The following is a 15697-nucleotide window of genomic DNA, read 5'->3' on the forward strand; positions in this document are numbered from 1 at the left end:
ACTAATATCAGTGTACTGGAAGAAGCAACGATCACCAGGGTTGAAGCAATGATTCTTCAACATCAACTTCGTTGGACTGGTCATGTTGTGTGGATGCCTAATGATCGTCTTCCAAAGCAACTACTCTATTCCGAACTTAAAAATGGAAAGCGTAATGTTGGTGGTCAACAAAAGAGGTTTAACTAGCACTCTGCACATGCACAGAGAGATTTTTGTCATTAAAAAAAATCTCGTCCTGCGGGGCAGGCGAATAAACACTCCACGCATGTTCAGACACCTATTTCCTCAGGCGCCAGTTGGTTTTCCAATCCATTCTTATGATTTGTTTGGCTCTCTTGCCAATTGATCCCTCACGAGGTCATAACCGGCCGCTCCCTCATTGGCCCACCGAGACTCTTCGCTTATTTCTATTGGCTACAAAAGATGTCCGTCTAATTCGAACGTCTCGCCTCCCTCAGCCCGCTCGTTTCCTCACCCTCCTTTTTCTTTCGGCTGTCCTGTCACTCGTTGGACAAAGCCGCACCCGATTGGTCGGCCGAGACACCGCCCGCCACCTGGGACTCGGCTCCTGATTGGACTCGAGGTCCGCCGCTCACGTAAGAGCGGGGGCTGGGGCGGGGCCAATATTTAGAAAGGGGGCGGTGGAGGCGGCGGACATTTTGGCTCTGCTGTGGAAGGGAGAGCAGAGAGCGGCGAAGAGGGCGCCGGAGCAGGAGCGCCGGCCTCGCCTGGCCCCAGCGCCTCGACCGTCTCGCCCGCCTGCCTCTAATCTGCCCCGTCATGTCTGACACGCTTGGCGGCGGCGACGCCCGTTCTGACGAGACGGGCGAAGAGAAACAGGTGAGGTCGGGGAGGGGGTACGAGAGAGAGCTCTGTGTCTTGTGTGTGTGGGTCTGAGTCCTGATTGGTCGCCAGCTCTTGAAGCTGCTTCCGATTGGTCACTCCTGAGCAATGCTCGGCGCTCATTGGTTGGCGCCTTCCAGGCAGGTGCCCTTTCCGGTATTGGAGGCCGTTGGAACCATAGAGATTCATTCTGAACATCCGGCTTTTTTCAGCAACACCCCCCGCTCCCCGAATTCTGTCTCATTTTGGCATCTCGGTGGTTAAAAAGCCCACTATGCATACTTGACATTGGAAAGTGAAGAGGGGATGTGTCCGTTGTGGGGACCGCATTCCCGTTAAGTCGACCAAAATGTCAGAAAGAAAATAATGTGCAAGCTTTTGTGTTTCCCAGAGCTCTTCGTGAGCGTGCAAGCTTTTGTGAAATGCAGGACTCTTCCTATGGCTCTTCCGCTGAGGAGTTTTGAGTGGCTTTGCTTGCACGCTATTTTGTGACATTTTGGCTGGCCTACTAAAAGTAATGTTCGCATGTGAGTAAGGAGCTCTGGGGAACCTTTGATGCCCTGGTTAGCTTGGCATTGCCCTAAATACTGTATGCATTTTCGGCTGATTTTACATTTGAGTGGAAATCTAGTTCCATTTGAAACTGGAAGAACATAAGAGAAGCCATACTGGATCAGGCTGATGACCCATCTAGTCCAGCATCCCCTTCTTACATTGGTCAACCAGGTACCTGTTATGGGATACCCACAAGCAGGGCTTGAGCACAAGAGCAGCTCTCTCCCCTCCCATGGTTCCCAGCAACTCGTCTTCAGAAGCATTGCTGCCTCTGAGTGTGGGGGCAGAGCCTAGCTATCATGGCTTGTAGCCATTAATGCAGCCTTATCTTCCATAAGTTCCACTACGGACTGGGATGGTGAGTGACTACCATTTTAAAAGAAATCCTTAGCTCTACATCTTGAAAAACAGGAATTGGTTCAGCTCTTACAGTAGAGAATCATGGGATAAAGATTCCATGCCCTTAAACCGTGGTCTTGGATCATTGAGGGGGAACATGTTTGAGCTAGGAACTGGAGAAGGGCTGGTTTTCAACCTTAGATGCTAGGAAACTAGTGTGATACCCATTTGCAGACATGCTTCCTGTGATTTTCTGCTACAACTGAGCAATCTTATTAGGACTGTGTTGCATGGCTACCGAGCCAATGCTGGTGGGTGTGAAATAGAATGGGGAGGCTTGTGGGACCTGTCACTCATCATAGAACAGGAGTGGGAAACATCCAGACATTCTCAGAACACAACCCCTGTCATCCCTGCCAATTGACCATGTTGACTGCTGGGAGTTGGAGTTCAAAACATCTGGAAGATTCAGGTTGAGAGAGGGTCCCCTACATGCTTTTAAGACTAGGGCCTGGACAATTCAAATTCACACTCAGCCTTGAAGCTCACTGAGTGCCCTTAGACCAGTCACATTCTTTCAGCCTAACTTAGTTCACAGGGCTGTTGAGGATAAAATGGGGAGAGAAGAACCATGTACACAAATTGTACTTCTTGGAGGAAAAAGGGTGGGATAGAAGTACAGTCAATAAAGAAATAGCTGATGGAGTTTAGATGAAATTAGCCCTTCATATTTCCAGACAAGATTTCTCTACTCCCCTTGCTCAAAATAATGTGGTTTCAAAATTAGCAAAGAGAACATAAAATTCTGGGTACATCAGGAAGTAGGGCCACCATACATCTGGATTTTCCCTGACATTACCAGGATTTCAAAGACAGAATTGACGTCTGCGGGGAATTTCCTATCGGGAAGGATAATGAGATCAAATCCTTTGTGGTTCCAAGACAGTATATTTTCTGATATTTTACAAAGGATATTTACAAGCAGGAACAGGGTAACAAAGTTGACATGGGGCTTGGAGATCAAAATCCTAGGAGGAAATGCAGAGGTGGAGTGGTTGGCCACATTTAGCCTGGAGAATGCACCATTGAGAAATGCTATGGTAACCATTTTCAAGCATTTAAAGGGGCAAGTCCTAGAAGATGCAGCAAATTCATTTTCTGTTGCTCCAGGACGGTAGTATCCCAGCAGGTTCAGAAAGGGCTTTTGACTGAACAAAGTACTTCCTTGGTGGAATGAGCTGTTCGATGGCAGATCAGTTTGCTTCAGACTTTGGTAGGCTCTTACTCATTGGTGACTTATTTGGATGCTGGATGACAGTCTATTAGGGCTATTACTGGGGGCCCCTTCCAATAAAGCTGCATCATTCAGAGTGAGACCATTGATCTGGGATGGCCTGCACTGTCTAATGTGCCTGGCCGTCGCCCACCAAGGTCTGTGGCAGAAATCTTTAACTCCCAGTCCTGAGCTGGAGATTGAACCTGGGGGCTTTTGTGAGTCAATCATACAATCTACCCCTAAGTTCTAGGCTCCTCTTTCTGCTTGTCACAGTTAGAGGCAGGATGCTGGGGCTCAGACAAGCAGCTTGTTTGAGGGTATGCAAAGGAGTCTCTTGACAAAGGTGAAACAAATGGCCCATTTGAACCTGGTCCCTCTCATTTTCAGCTAAGGACCCCTTTCTATCCTTATGTGGTTAATTGGGATTCCTGCCTTCAAAGCCAGGAAGGCAGAGTTGAAGGTTGTGTGTGATCTCCCACCTGATGGGGCACATCAAGCTTGGGTTACTGGTTGCCCCAAATAAACGGCTCAGGACTGGTGTCTCTGCCAAGCTCAGATTGGCATGGGGGAAAGCTTTAGCAGAGCAGCAGAATTTTAGGAAGCAAGAATCACCGATGGGGCATCCAGCTTGGCATCACCCAGATAAGTGATGTCTGTTGATCTCTGTTGAGATGACTTTGCAGGGCTCTGCAAACATAATTGGGTTGGCTTGGGTGAGATCTAGGTTGTGTCACACTTGGTTTGTGTGTTGCTGTTTTTTGAAGAAGAAAAATATTTATCAAGCTGAGGGTCTTGATCCTGTACCTTCCTCTTAATTGTAATGGGATTTTTTAGTTTGTGGAGAAGCTTGAAAAAGTCCCATGTTCTCCAAATTCTTTGGACAAATTGATATCACTCAGAAAATATTTCTGCATAGGATCTAGGGATCTGAAGTTCTCCCCCCTTGTCTGTAGCACTAAAAGGATCAAAGCAAGGTGGAATATGGCATGGATGCCTGCATGCCAAATTTATCTGTTTTAGCATATATATTTTAAAAAATCAAACTTTCTAGTCCTCTTGGTTGTGGAGAAACATTCAGGAACTGAGAGAGGAGGGGCAGTGCTATAAGTGTCCTTCATCTTGATTGTTTAATTTCTATACTGATTAATATATTTAAAATATCTGTAAGCAGTGTACAAAAAGAAGGAACATCTTAAACTATTACAAAAATACACAGTTGCATTAATGTTGCATTAATTGTTGTTAGTTTTTGGCATCCATCTGTCTCAAGAGACAATGGAGTGCGTCTCCAGGGGTGAAGTCAAACCACTCTGTTAGCAGCCTTGAGGTGACCTCCCCATGGCGTAAGCCTGGGAGGTGCGTATGGAGGTCCTGGACTGCCCAGACAACAAGACCCCCACTTCTTAGCCTTGCTAACGTGGTCCAAAGGAAAGCCGAGCAAGATGTTTGGCACCCGCTTGGCTGCAGGATTTGCCAAGGATGCATACAAGGCGCCATCCGACCATCTTAGGGACTCCACTCTAGATTTGTGTAAGCTTGACTCCTTAGCCTTTTGTTCTCCTGAAGACATCCTGCAAGGCAGTGGAGGTTTAGGATCAGAGTTTTCCTTCTACAGTAGATGGACTCCCTCCCCATGCTGATGAGCCCCATCTGCCCCTTTCTTCCCTCTACAACATGAGCAGAAACCGGCTTCTGGACATTTGGACCCACTAAAGGTCTTGTTGGCTAAGTCTTTCAGAGCCTGTATTCACATGGTTAGGTGAAGACCCTAACGCACAGAGGGTTTGAAACCCATCGGCTACCCTCGCCTATTATTATTACTATTAATTTATTTTTCTATTTACACAATAACATTTTTACCAACTCTCCCTGAAGTACAGAGACAGCATTAAAGAAAAGTGCATTGGAAACAAGACTTAGAGTGATGCTGTGTTCTTACGTTCTTTTTTAAAAAATAATAATCTTTTGTCAGCCTGAATCTTTGCCTGCAAACCAAAGAGCAGAATTAGCTGCAGATTTATTTTTATAATGCATCTATACTGCGCCCAGTTCAAAAGTGGGAAAGGCAACAGCTCTGCCCTGGAGGCTTAGTATTGAATGCTGTGCTGACGTACATCGCCGCGCCCCCCCCCCCAGCGGAGGATCGCTTGCTGCGCTGACATAACAGAACCAAAAGCCATTCTCCCTCATCCCACATAATTCCTCCACACAAGTATTATTTTCGCCCCTTGTTTTGCCTTTCCTGTGTCATCCACTTTCCTGAGTCATCCACTTATTGTGAACGCTGCCCACAGAATCTGCTCTTAGCTACCGCCTGGCATTTTAATCATTCAAGCATTCTGTCTTTCCCAGAGACGGAGTGTTTGCTTCTTCCTAATGCACAAGAGAAGGAGGCTTTAAACAAAACACACAAAAAAGATAGTGCAGAGCATTCATAGAATCATAAAACTGTAGAGTTGGAAGTGGCCCCCATGTGCAGGAATTACAGTTAATATTCCCTGATGGGTGGTCATCCAACCTCTGCTTACAAACCTCCAATGAAGGAAGGTTTTTCATCTTCCCAGGCACTCCTCTGTCGTCAGAAAGTTATTCCTGCAGGGAGATAATTCACATATTTCATGATGGGCTTAAAAAAAAAAGCTGTGAAGGCCCATCACTATTGACTGAAATGCTGTGATGTCATGGAATGCATCTGTTGGGCACAGCCTATTGACAGGCCATGAGGAGAGTGAAATGTCATTTTGCTGCGGCCGGGCACAGTGGAAAAATAGGAGTTCCTTAAAAGCTAGGAGGAACAAAGTAAATAAAAGAAAGGTGGGCAGCTGTTGACTTGAGAGAAGGAAGGTTAAGTGGGGAGGAGGAAGAACCGAACACAGGCCCCAGGCACAGGAGGGCCTGTTGGTGGGAAGCTGTGTAAACGGAAAAGGGTGGGGGAAGCAAGGTCATGCATGTTGAATTTTACATATGGATTAGTCTTGAGGGATAGACCTCTTGGCTGTGAGTTCTCTTGTTCAGACATTAAAATGGTGAACTAGCACCACAAAAGCAGGATTTTTGACCCTGCCTACTCAGTGAGGGTTTAAATTAAAATTGAGGAGCAGTGGCGTGTATTTCCCTAAAGATGCTAGAACGAGTTGGGTTTACTGGACAAGGGCAGTGCATTCGAGAGCATGGCTGCCCTCTGGCACATGCTGGTCTGAAAATAGTTGGATGTTCCAGATGGTGCTCGTGATTCAACAAAGGGCATCCTGGCCTGGAGGTTTATAATGGAACAGGGACTCGGCAGAAGTCAATAAAGGCTGAACCTGCCTCTCTCCCCATCTCTTTCATGCTTGCTCATATCCTCACACACACAGTCTCTCAGTCTCTTATCTTTCCCTTTAACGGAGAAAGGAAAAACTTTGTTGTTTAGTCGTGTCCAACTCTTCATGGCCCCATGGACCAGAGCATGCCAGGCACTCCTGTCTTCCACTGCCTCCCGCAGTTTGGTCAAACTTATGTTAGTAGCTTCAGGAACACTGTCCAACCATCTCGTTCTCTGTCGTCCCCTTCTCCTTGTGCCCTCAATCTTTCCTAACATCAGGGTCTTTTCCAGGGAGTCTTCTCTTCTCATGAGGTGGCCAAAGTATTGGAGCCTCAGCTTCAGGATCTGTCCTTCCTGTTAGCACTCAGGGCTGATTTCCTTAAGAATGGATAAGTTTGATCTTCTTGCAGTCTCAAGAGAGAGTCCTATGGACTGGAAGAAGATCAAACCTATCCATTCTTAAGGAAAGCAAAAACTAGCATTGCTCCAATGTTACTCCTTTATATCCTGGCATTGTTACCATACTGTCAATCAGATTTCTTGCCTTCATGAGGTCCCAAGTCGAGTTGTAGCCATTTAAAAGTATATTAAAACAATTAAAATTAATGTATGCCCCGCTTTCCTTGAAAGGAGTTCAGGGTTACGTACATCTTTATTTTGACCACTTGGATTAAACACAAAACTCTTAAGGCAGGCATGTCTAAATTCTGTCCGCTGTTTGGTTTAATCTGGCCCCTGTGGCAGTTTATTTCCTGGGGTAAAATCCTTAAAAAACCTCAACAACTTCAATCCTAAAAAAGGTCAACAACTTTTGGTTGGCCCCCCACGGCCCTTCACTTTATAAAATCTGGCCCTCTTTGAAAAAAGTTTGGACACCACTGTTTTAAGGGGTTCGCAGCACAGATTAAAATGCCTTAGCTAAACTACAAATACTGTTGTTGCTCTTGTAGTAATAATAGTAAGGATGTTCTATATATGCTGTTGTGTTGTTTTGTTGTGTTGTTGTGAAATCGTTTTTGCACTGTTTGGTTTTTGAAATGCATTCGTTTTCTTGTGGTAAGCCACTTTGAACATGATTTTTTGTTTGTATGAGAAATGGAAGGAAGGAAGGAAGGAGGTGAGGGTTAATTTAACTTAACTCAAAAGAGGAAAATCTCAGCAATTTAGAAGAACCACCTTTTCCCATGCCATGACCCTGTTAGCTAGGTTAGGCTGAAAGGGCGTGACAGGCACCAAGGTGAACTTCAAGGCAGGGCAAGGATTTGGAACAAGCTCTAAATAAGCCTTGGGGCCCTGCTCTCCTGCTGTGACTGGGGCCCAGGATGATTCCTATCCTTGGCAAGCATTGGGGGGCACACATCTTTTGGGCCAGCTGGACTCCCAAATCAAATGTAACTGCTCTGAGAAATGAATCGGCATTGAGACGAGAGGAGTTGTACATCTTTATGTAAACAGCCAGCAGGAGAAACATGCATTCTCTTCTCCGTCTGCAAGAGAAGCTGGTTTGCCAATTGCTCTTCCCCAGCACTCGCCTCTCCTTGCCCAAGCAAATAGCCCCCTTTCCCTTGTTCACCTTTCACTGGCACAGGTGTGAACGGTGGTTCGCCCCAACCTGGAGTCCCCACTTCAAAAGCACACTTTGCTTTCCAGGGAAGCGCTGCTCACATCCGAGCTCGCCATCAGAGCGGAGCCAAATCAGTCCTGTTTGCTCAAACGGCTGGGTTTCATTTCTTGCGGGTTTTTCTTTCTTTCAGGATTTGCAGGAGAAGGAAGCGGTCATCCCCGAGAGAGCGGAGGAGGCAAAACTCAAAGCCAAATACCCAAGTTTAGGACTCCAGAAACCCGGCGGCTCCGACTTCCTAATGAAAAGACTCCAGAAGGGGGTATGTGTGCTGAGAGGGAGAGAGTTGAATTCTGAAAGCTTACAGCAGGGCTGCAAAGGGTTAGAGCAGGGGCAGTGGGCTTTTGTCAGAAGCCTCATGATAAAGCCCTTCACACGGTGCATATTTAAACTGTGGAACTCTCTCCCATAGGAGACAGCAGTGGCCGCCAGCTTGGATGCCTTTAAAAGGAAATTGAACAGGTGCTTGGAGGATAAGGCTATCAATGACTATTAGCCACAGTGGTTCTGCTTCCACTCTTTGAAGGCCAAGCACTTTTGAATGCCAGTTGCTGGAAACTGCAGGAGGGGGAGAGGGCTCTTGTGCTCGGGTCGTGCTTGGAGACTTCCCGTGGGGGCATCTGATTGGCCACATGGAGAAGAGGATGCTCAACTTAGATGGGCCATTGGCCAAGTCCAGCAGAACCTCTTCTTAGGTTTGGCTTAAGAAGAACTCTCGGCACGTTGCTGACCTCTCCTCTCAATAATAATAATAATAATAATAATTTTATTTATACCGCACCCATCTGTCTGGGTATCCCCAGCTACTCTGGGCAGCTCCCAACAGAATATTAATAATAACAATAATAATAGCAATAAAAGATCAAACATTAAAAACTTCCCTAAACCGGGCTGCCTTCAGATGTCTTCTAAAAGTCAGATACAGTAGTTTATTTCCTTGACATCTGATGGGAGGGTGTTCCACAGTGTAGGCACCACTACAGAGAAGGCCCTCTGCCTGGTTCCCTGTAACTTCGCTTCGTGCAATGAGGGAACCACCAGAGGCCCTCTGAGCTGGACCTCCATGTCTGGGCTGAACGATGGGGGTGGAGACGCTCCTTCAGGTATACTGGGCCGAGGCCGTTTAGGGCTTTCAAGGTCAGCACCAGAACTTTGAACTGTTCTCGGAAACGTACAGGGAGCCAATGTAGGTCTTTCAGGACCAGTGTTATATGGTCTCTGCGACCGCTCCCAGTCACTAGTCTAGCTTCCGCATTCTGGATTAGTTGTAGTTTCCGGGTCACCTTCAAAGGTAGCCCCACGATCTAAACATACACATTTGTCTCTCCCACTTTTCAGCAAAAGTACTTCGACTCCGGGGATTACAACATGGCGAAGGCCAAGATCAAGAACAAGCAGCTGCCAACTGCAGGGACCGACAAGAACTTGGTGACGGGAGACCACATCCCGACGCCGCAAGATCTCCCGCAGAGGAAATCCTCCCTCGTGACCAGCAAGCTGGCAGGGTAACCTGTGCTCCTCTGCCTCCCAATGAGTTTTCTTCTTTTGGGGTTTTTTTGATTTATTTTTATTATGGTTTCTTTTTTCCCTTTTTTTCTTTTTCTTTTTTGTCAGATGGATTGAACTTTGCTTGTATCATAAGGCTGGGATAATGCAGGACTCGTTTTAGCCGTTGGAAATATTTATACAAATCCCAAACCAAGAGCCTGGCACATGGACGTGGTTTATTCTGATCTGATGTCCCTCCCCCCCCCCTCCGCCCTTCGTTCTCTTGATGGGCACTGAAAACAGGTTCTTAAATTTCGCTCACCTGCCAGGATGAGTTAAGAACCTCACTTTCAAGTGGAATGGGGTGTCCTGGTGGGCCAAAGCCAGATATTTCTATAGCTGCTGTTGCTTGTTCCTGCGACGCTGCGGAAGGCCATTGGAATAGCACCAGCCCCATCTGTGAGTTTCCCCCCACTGTGAACTCTGAAAGCGAGATCCGGAACTGCCAGTGGCATCAGAGAAACCCTAAGAGCAGGATCATAATTAAGAATAACACTAAGCGTTTCTATATAACATGCCTGGGTGCACACAGCCATTGTGGCAACAGCCCTATGAAGGTAGTCCAGGGTGCTCGCCCCCACACGGCAGGTGGTGAGGCAGGGCCTTGCAGCTGAGAGAGACAAGCTTGCTTTATGTCACTCTGAGAGCTCTTTACAGGGGTGAGATTAGAACTGGGGGCTGCTTGAGACATGGCACACTTTCTTGAGCCTCATCACTATGCCAGCTCTCGCAAGGAGAGCCCTGCTGGTATTTAGATCACGGATTCATCTAGTTCCGCATGTTGTTTCCCTCTGGGGTCTAAAGCATCATGGCTCCAGAGTTTTGAGCCCAACACCTGGCACATACGAGGGTGCCATTCAGCATCCATCCTAGCAGCAGCTGATGGGAATTGTAGTCCAAGACATCTAGAAAGGGCCCCTGGTTGGGGAAAGGCTGGCCCGAGCAGGATTTTTTGTTTCGTTTTAACATCTTCTAAGCTAGGATGGCAAAAGCTTGATGGGCTTTGGTCCGTGACCATGTGGGTGAGCTAGGCTGCTCAAAGTCTCCACGCAGCGGGTTTTGGTGGCCGCTGTGTCTCCTTGGCAAACTGAGGAGGGGCAGGAGGCAAGCATCTACGCATGGAGCTCTACCTCCCACCCCAAAGGCCGCCTGAGCCGACTTTTGGCCCAATGTGGCTCTTAAGGGGTAGACGGTCCGTTATCAACTTACAGAGGATCCGGGGTGCTGTGTTTGTTTCAAAGCAGAGTTTTGGAAAGCTTTTTTGTCAGACCAACTTTAGGCAGGTATAAAGAATGTGGAGAGTTTTAAATTTGAGACAGCTCTTCAGCAAACAGGCAGGCCGCCACTGTTGCACCAGTCGGCATCTAGTTTTTCCTCGAGGACCCTTTGACAGAGTGGCGGCAGGTGGCTCAAAGTCCCAGCATCCCACTCCCCAAATGGCTGTGTTTCCCTCGTGGATTTTTAAAAACCACAACATGAAATTCTGTGCCAATGGAAGCAGAGGGTCGGTTATCTGGATCAGTCGAGGAAATTGTAGGGACCACAGAGATGTTTGCTGCTTCAGTCCTGATTATTGGGAAGGGGAGATCTCAACCGATCCGGCAGCACTCGGCTTCTGACATTGCATTAAAATATATCGCCCATGTCCTTTGGAGGCTTAAGGACTAGGACCTTGGCTTAGTTTGTAAACGGTGCTGAAATCCTTGATCCTACAGAGTTTCACCTCCATCGCTGCCCTCTACCAAACTGCAAGGTGTTCTGTTCACGGGGTGTGATGCTGCCTTTTTTGGAAATGACCCTGATTACAATGTTGTTCTTGACAACTTTTAACTCCCTCCCCTGCCCCCAAAAAAGCGTTTAGAAAATGGACACAAATCCATCCCCAATGCAGTCGGTGAGCATAAATAAAATCACTTTTATGCCTAAGGAAAGCAGGTCGGATTTCTATTTGAGAAAAAATAATTGGTAAGAGAATCATGATCACTATAATGGAAATCTTTTAGCTTTGAATTCGAGCATCTGGGTCTCAGGTGGCAAATTTGAGGGTTTTATTTGGCAGTGGCCACAGACATCCATATACCTTGATGCTCAGCTCTGTTTGAACCTCCCAGGGTCTCATTGTGTGAGAAACAGTTTCCTTAAAAAATACTGAGCTGAGTTCTGCCACTCAGCACCTCCAATCCCTTGACTCACCCCACCCCCAAAAAAATTAATTGGATTTTCAAATTAACAAAATTCAGTGCCTTAAGAAGTGGGATGAGCTATGGCCAAGTTAGCTTGACCTTAAGAGTTGGCTCAGCTTCTGGCAGACTTCAAAATGAAATTTCTCATCCGTTAGTTGATTTTCCACTGTCACCCACTCTAAATCTCTGGTTCCCCACCCCCCACCCCAAAAATTAGGATTTTATTGCCTCTTCGTGTTCAGGACATCCTTTGCCAAATAGGCCTTCCAGATACATCAGGCTACAAATCCCATCAGCCCCAGCCAGCACAGCCTCATGGGAGTTGTAGTCCAAAACAGCCAGAGAGCAGCAGGTTGAGGACAGCTGGGTCAGGGAAACCAATCCTGTAGCAAGGAGCAAGTTCTTCCCAATGGCTGTCCTTGAGGCTTCTTGAATAATACTGCACACAGCAATAGGCAGAGCTGACCTTCTGCTCTAAAAGAAAAAAAAAGCACAAAATATTAATTTGCTGCTGCTGAAAAGATTTAAAAACAAAATCTAACATCTTGCTTCTCCCCCACCCACCCGTGTGGGTCCTCACAGCCTACAACAGAGTTTATAATAATTAATTTGGCCCCGTTTGTTACTCACAGGGCTGTGAGGGCGAATGAGAAAGTAAAAAATGGCAGCAGGGGGAATCTCAGTCTTAGCTACTGTCCTGGGCTTTGCCTTTCAATGACACCCGAGAAAGTTCTCTGCAAACAGTTTCCATAGAATGAGACCCCCACCTGTTAAATGTTCTGCCTTCTCGAATTGACAGCTCTTTTGTGGGCAGTGTTGCAAGAAAAACGCAGCAGAGTGTTTGTGTGAAGCCTCTTCCCCCTGTGACTTCTGGCAATCTCGTCCAGCCTCATCTCTTAGCTTGAGGGATTTCACCAAGCGTTCCTTGCTAATAATGCGGATCCTGTGGTCTTAAAAGGCTAGAAACTCTGGGAAAGCTGAAAGTCCCTGGAGGCCCTGCTCTGCTGCCAGCGCCTGTAATCCACGGCGCCCTGCATGTCCTCTGCTTGCAACGAGATCCCAAAACCTCTGCAAGCCTACATTTTTATTTTATTTTTACCAAGGTGCATCTCCTGGAGAAAACACATCCCACTCCCATTTCCCTGCCCCCAGGAGGTTTCTCCCTGCACTTCTGACACAGGAATGTCCCACTCCCATCTTTGTCGCCCTCTGCCTCTGTCATTCTGGGCTGTGGGTTTAACTGAGAAGCGAATTTGGGGCTGTCAGATGGGTTGGACTCATAGCTGCCAAGTTTTCCCTTTTCTCACGAGGAAGCCTATTCAGCATAAGGGAAAATCCCTTAAAAAAAGGGATAACTTGGCAGCTATGGTTGGACTAAGGACAATGGGAGAAAAGGGCAATGTACAATTTCTGAAGATGGATGGCTTCACCTATTTTTATTTTTTAAAATTGAGCGGTGGCCATCCAAAGTGTCTGTCTGTGTGTATCTTTCCAAGAGGAGCTGGCATGTCGAGGTGGCGGAGCCTGGGCAAAAGATCTGATGAATGATCTGACCGGTTGGACCTCCAATTTCCTCTCACTGTCCTGCCAATTGATGCTTCAGGGTTACAAGCCCAGCGGGGAAAACAAAGCCCACCTTGATTTGAGGGCAGTCGACACCAGCTCAAAATTGTCACAATTGTCGGATGAGTGCAAAAAAGGGGCCATCAGCAAGACTTCACTGGCTCGAAAGCCTATGGAGGGGGGTGTATACCTTGGCACAAGCTGGACAGTGAGGATGGAGGACTCTCAGGAGTGAGTTAGCCTCCGTGTCCAGGTATCACTGTAGCCGCTGCCCCTTCCTTTCTGCTGCCCACTATGCCCACTCCCTGGGTGGGACTGAAATGGCAGGACTTTATAGAGCGGGTTGTGCTTGGCGGTAGGCTGTATTTGGAGGCAGACTGTTTCCTTCTCTTCTGCCCTTTCAAAAAAACTTCTCCCCTCAAAGTTCACTTCCATTTCTACCAGATGAACCCGTACAGCAGGGGTGATGTAACACCCTCTTTGGGGGCTCGGGGGCTATTTGAGAGCTGTCTGGGGGCTACAGGCCAGTGGCGATGGAAGGGCATGTGGCCAATACCACTCCAGAGCATCTTTGCAAACAGGCAGCTGCGGTCAATTGAGCTGGGGGCTGGCTGTCCAAATCTGGCTCGTGGGACATCTCTGGCCTGCAGGCTGACAGTTCACCACATGGATATATTTCAAGCCTCCTGTTCGTTCCTATACTTCCCCCCCCCTTCCCAGCCATACTGTAAATAGATGTGAATCATATATATATATAACACATACATATATATATATATATAATTTTTTTACATCATCTTCATCTCTATCTTCTGGTGTTTGCTTTTTTCTAAAAAAATAAAAATAAAAAATAGGCAAAAAGACACATTCTAAAAAAAAACACAAAAAGCGCACCAACCCACATCTATAGCACATCACTGGCCCGCCTGTCAGCCGTTCCACTGAGGCCTCGGGTGAAGCCAAGATTTTGGAGTTTTGAAGCTGCTGTTGCTGCTGCTGCTGCTGCTGCTGCTTATAGCAGTGGGGGAGGTGATGGGGAGGGGGATGTTGGCACCCTCCTTTCGTCTGGGTCCTGTTGGGCAATTCCAGATGACTATGTTGTTGTTGATGTAGAAAGAGGAAGGAAGGGAGAGTTGGGTGCGAAAGAATTAAAGAGAAAATGTGTGGAAATAAAGTAATCCTTGTCTCGACCTGTAGGTTTGAAGTGTGCTCTCTTAAAAGTACCTAAAAAGTACTTTGAAAATGCCATCCGGCTCATGTCGATGTGGACTTTCAGACTCCTGGTTCTCCTGTGATGGCTTCAGCATTTGCTTCAATGGCACCCCAAACTTTGTTCTGTTAACTTACAGTACTTAGGTTCCCCTGCTCACGCTCACAGAACTAGGCAGCTAAATTTCCAACAGGGAGTCTCTCTGGTCCCTACCTGGAAATTGAACCAGGGACCTTCTGCTTTGTCCCTGAGCCACAGCTCTTCCCTTAAAGGGGGGGTGTATTTCTTTCTTTAATTTCTGTGCCACCCTTTCTCCAAAGATCACAGGGCAGTTAAAAATTTAAAATGCTAGTCCTCATGGCTCTGAAGAAAGCTGTTGACTTAGATAGGAACATAGGAAGCAGTTGCGGATTGCAGTTGCAATGTATAAGTTGTCAGCTCCCTTCCACTCAGCTGGGGGCATTGCTCCATCTAGCTGTTCTACACTGACTGCCAGCAGTGGCTTTCCAGGGTTTTGGCAGGCAGTCTCTCCCAGCCCTATCTGGAGGACATAAGAAGGATCTAAAAAACCTTGGTGGATCAGGCCAAAGGGGACTTGCCCTGTTCTCACCAAGGCCAAATTCCCTTAAGAACCTAGGGATTTAGGTAGACTGCCTCTGGATCTGGAGATTCCATATGTACACCAGAAGAGCCCCATAGCTGGATCAGCCCAAACCTAAGGACACATGCGCCCCCCCGCCCCCCGCCACTCTAAAGTATGGATGTTCTGCCCTGTTGCTGGATTATATTCTAAACTGACAGAATCTTTTTTAAAAATATCCTAAATGACTACAAATGTAGTCGCTTGTGACATGCCAGTAATAATCGGGCCAACCGTCCGAAGGCCCCTTTCCCCAACAAAATACCAGTTTAAAAATAAGATCCAATAGAACGTCAGAAGGGAGGGCCGTTGCAGTTCTCCTTTCGGCCGGCAGAGGCTGAAAGAGACTTTTGGATGAAGCTGGATAAATACGAATTGCTCCCATATAAGGGAGGGAGAGGCCAGCAACGGCCAGAGTTTTGACTTGCATTTTCAAAGGTTTAGGTCATTTGCCTCCAGAAGTGTGGGAAGAAATGATCAGCAACTTGGGGGGGGGGGGCGTTTAAAGCCCAGCAAAGCATGGGAACCAACTCCTTAGAGTTTCCTGTTTATTTGCCATCTGAGGAGAAGCCCCAGTTTGGAAGCATCTTCAGACTTCTTCTTCAAGTCTGCCTT

General features: G+C 47.1%; 1 protein-coding gene across 1 annotated transcript; it reads left to right on the forward strand.

Moving 5' to 3' along the window:
- Window positions 1-636: 636 nt before the first annotated feature.
- ENSA (endosulfine alpha) lies at window positions 637-14422 on the forward strand. Its single transcript, XM_035097649.2, has 3 exons — window positions 637-840; window positions 8072-8200; window positions 9277-14422. Exons 1-3 carry the CDS (start codon window positions 781-783, stop codon window positions 9445-9447), a joined length of 360 nt encoding a protein of 119 aa, XP_034953540.1. The 5' UTR covers window positions 637-780; the 3' UTR covers window positions 9448-14422.
- Window positions 14423-15697: the final 1275 nt, after the last annotated feature.

Source organism: Zootoca vivipara, chromosome 17 (genome assembly GCF_963506605.1).
Source record: "Zootoca vivipara chromosome 17, rZooViv1.1, whole genome shotgun sequence".
In the NCBI taxonomy this organism is placed as follows: Eukaryota; Metazoa; Chordata; class Lepidosauria; order Squamata; family Lacertidae; genus Zootoca; species Zootoca vivipara.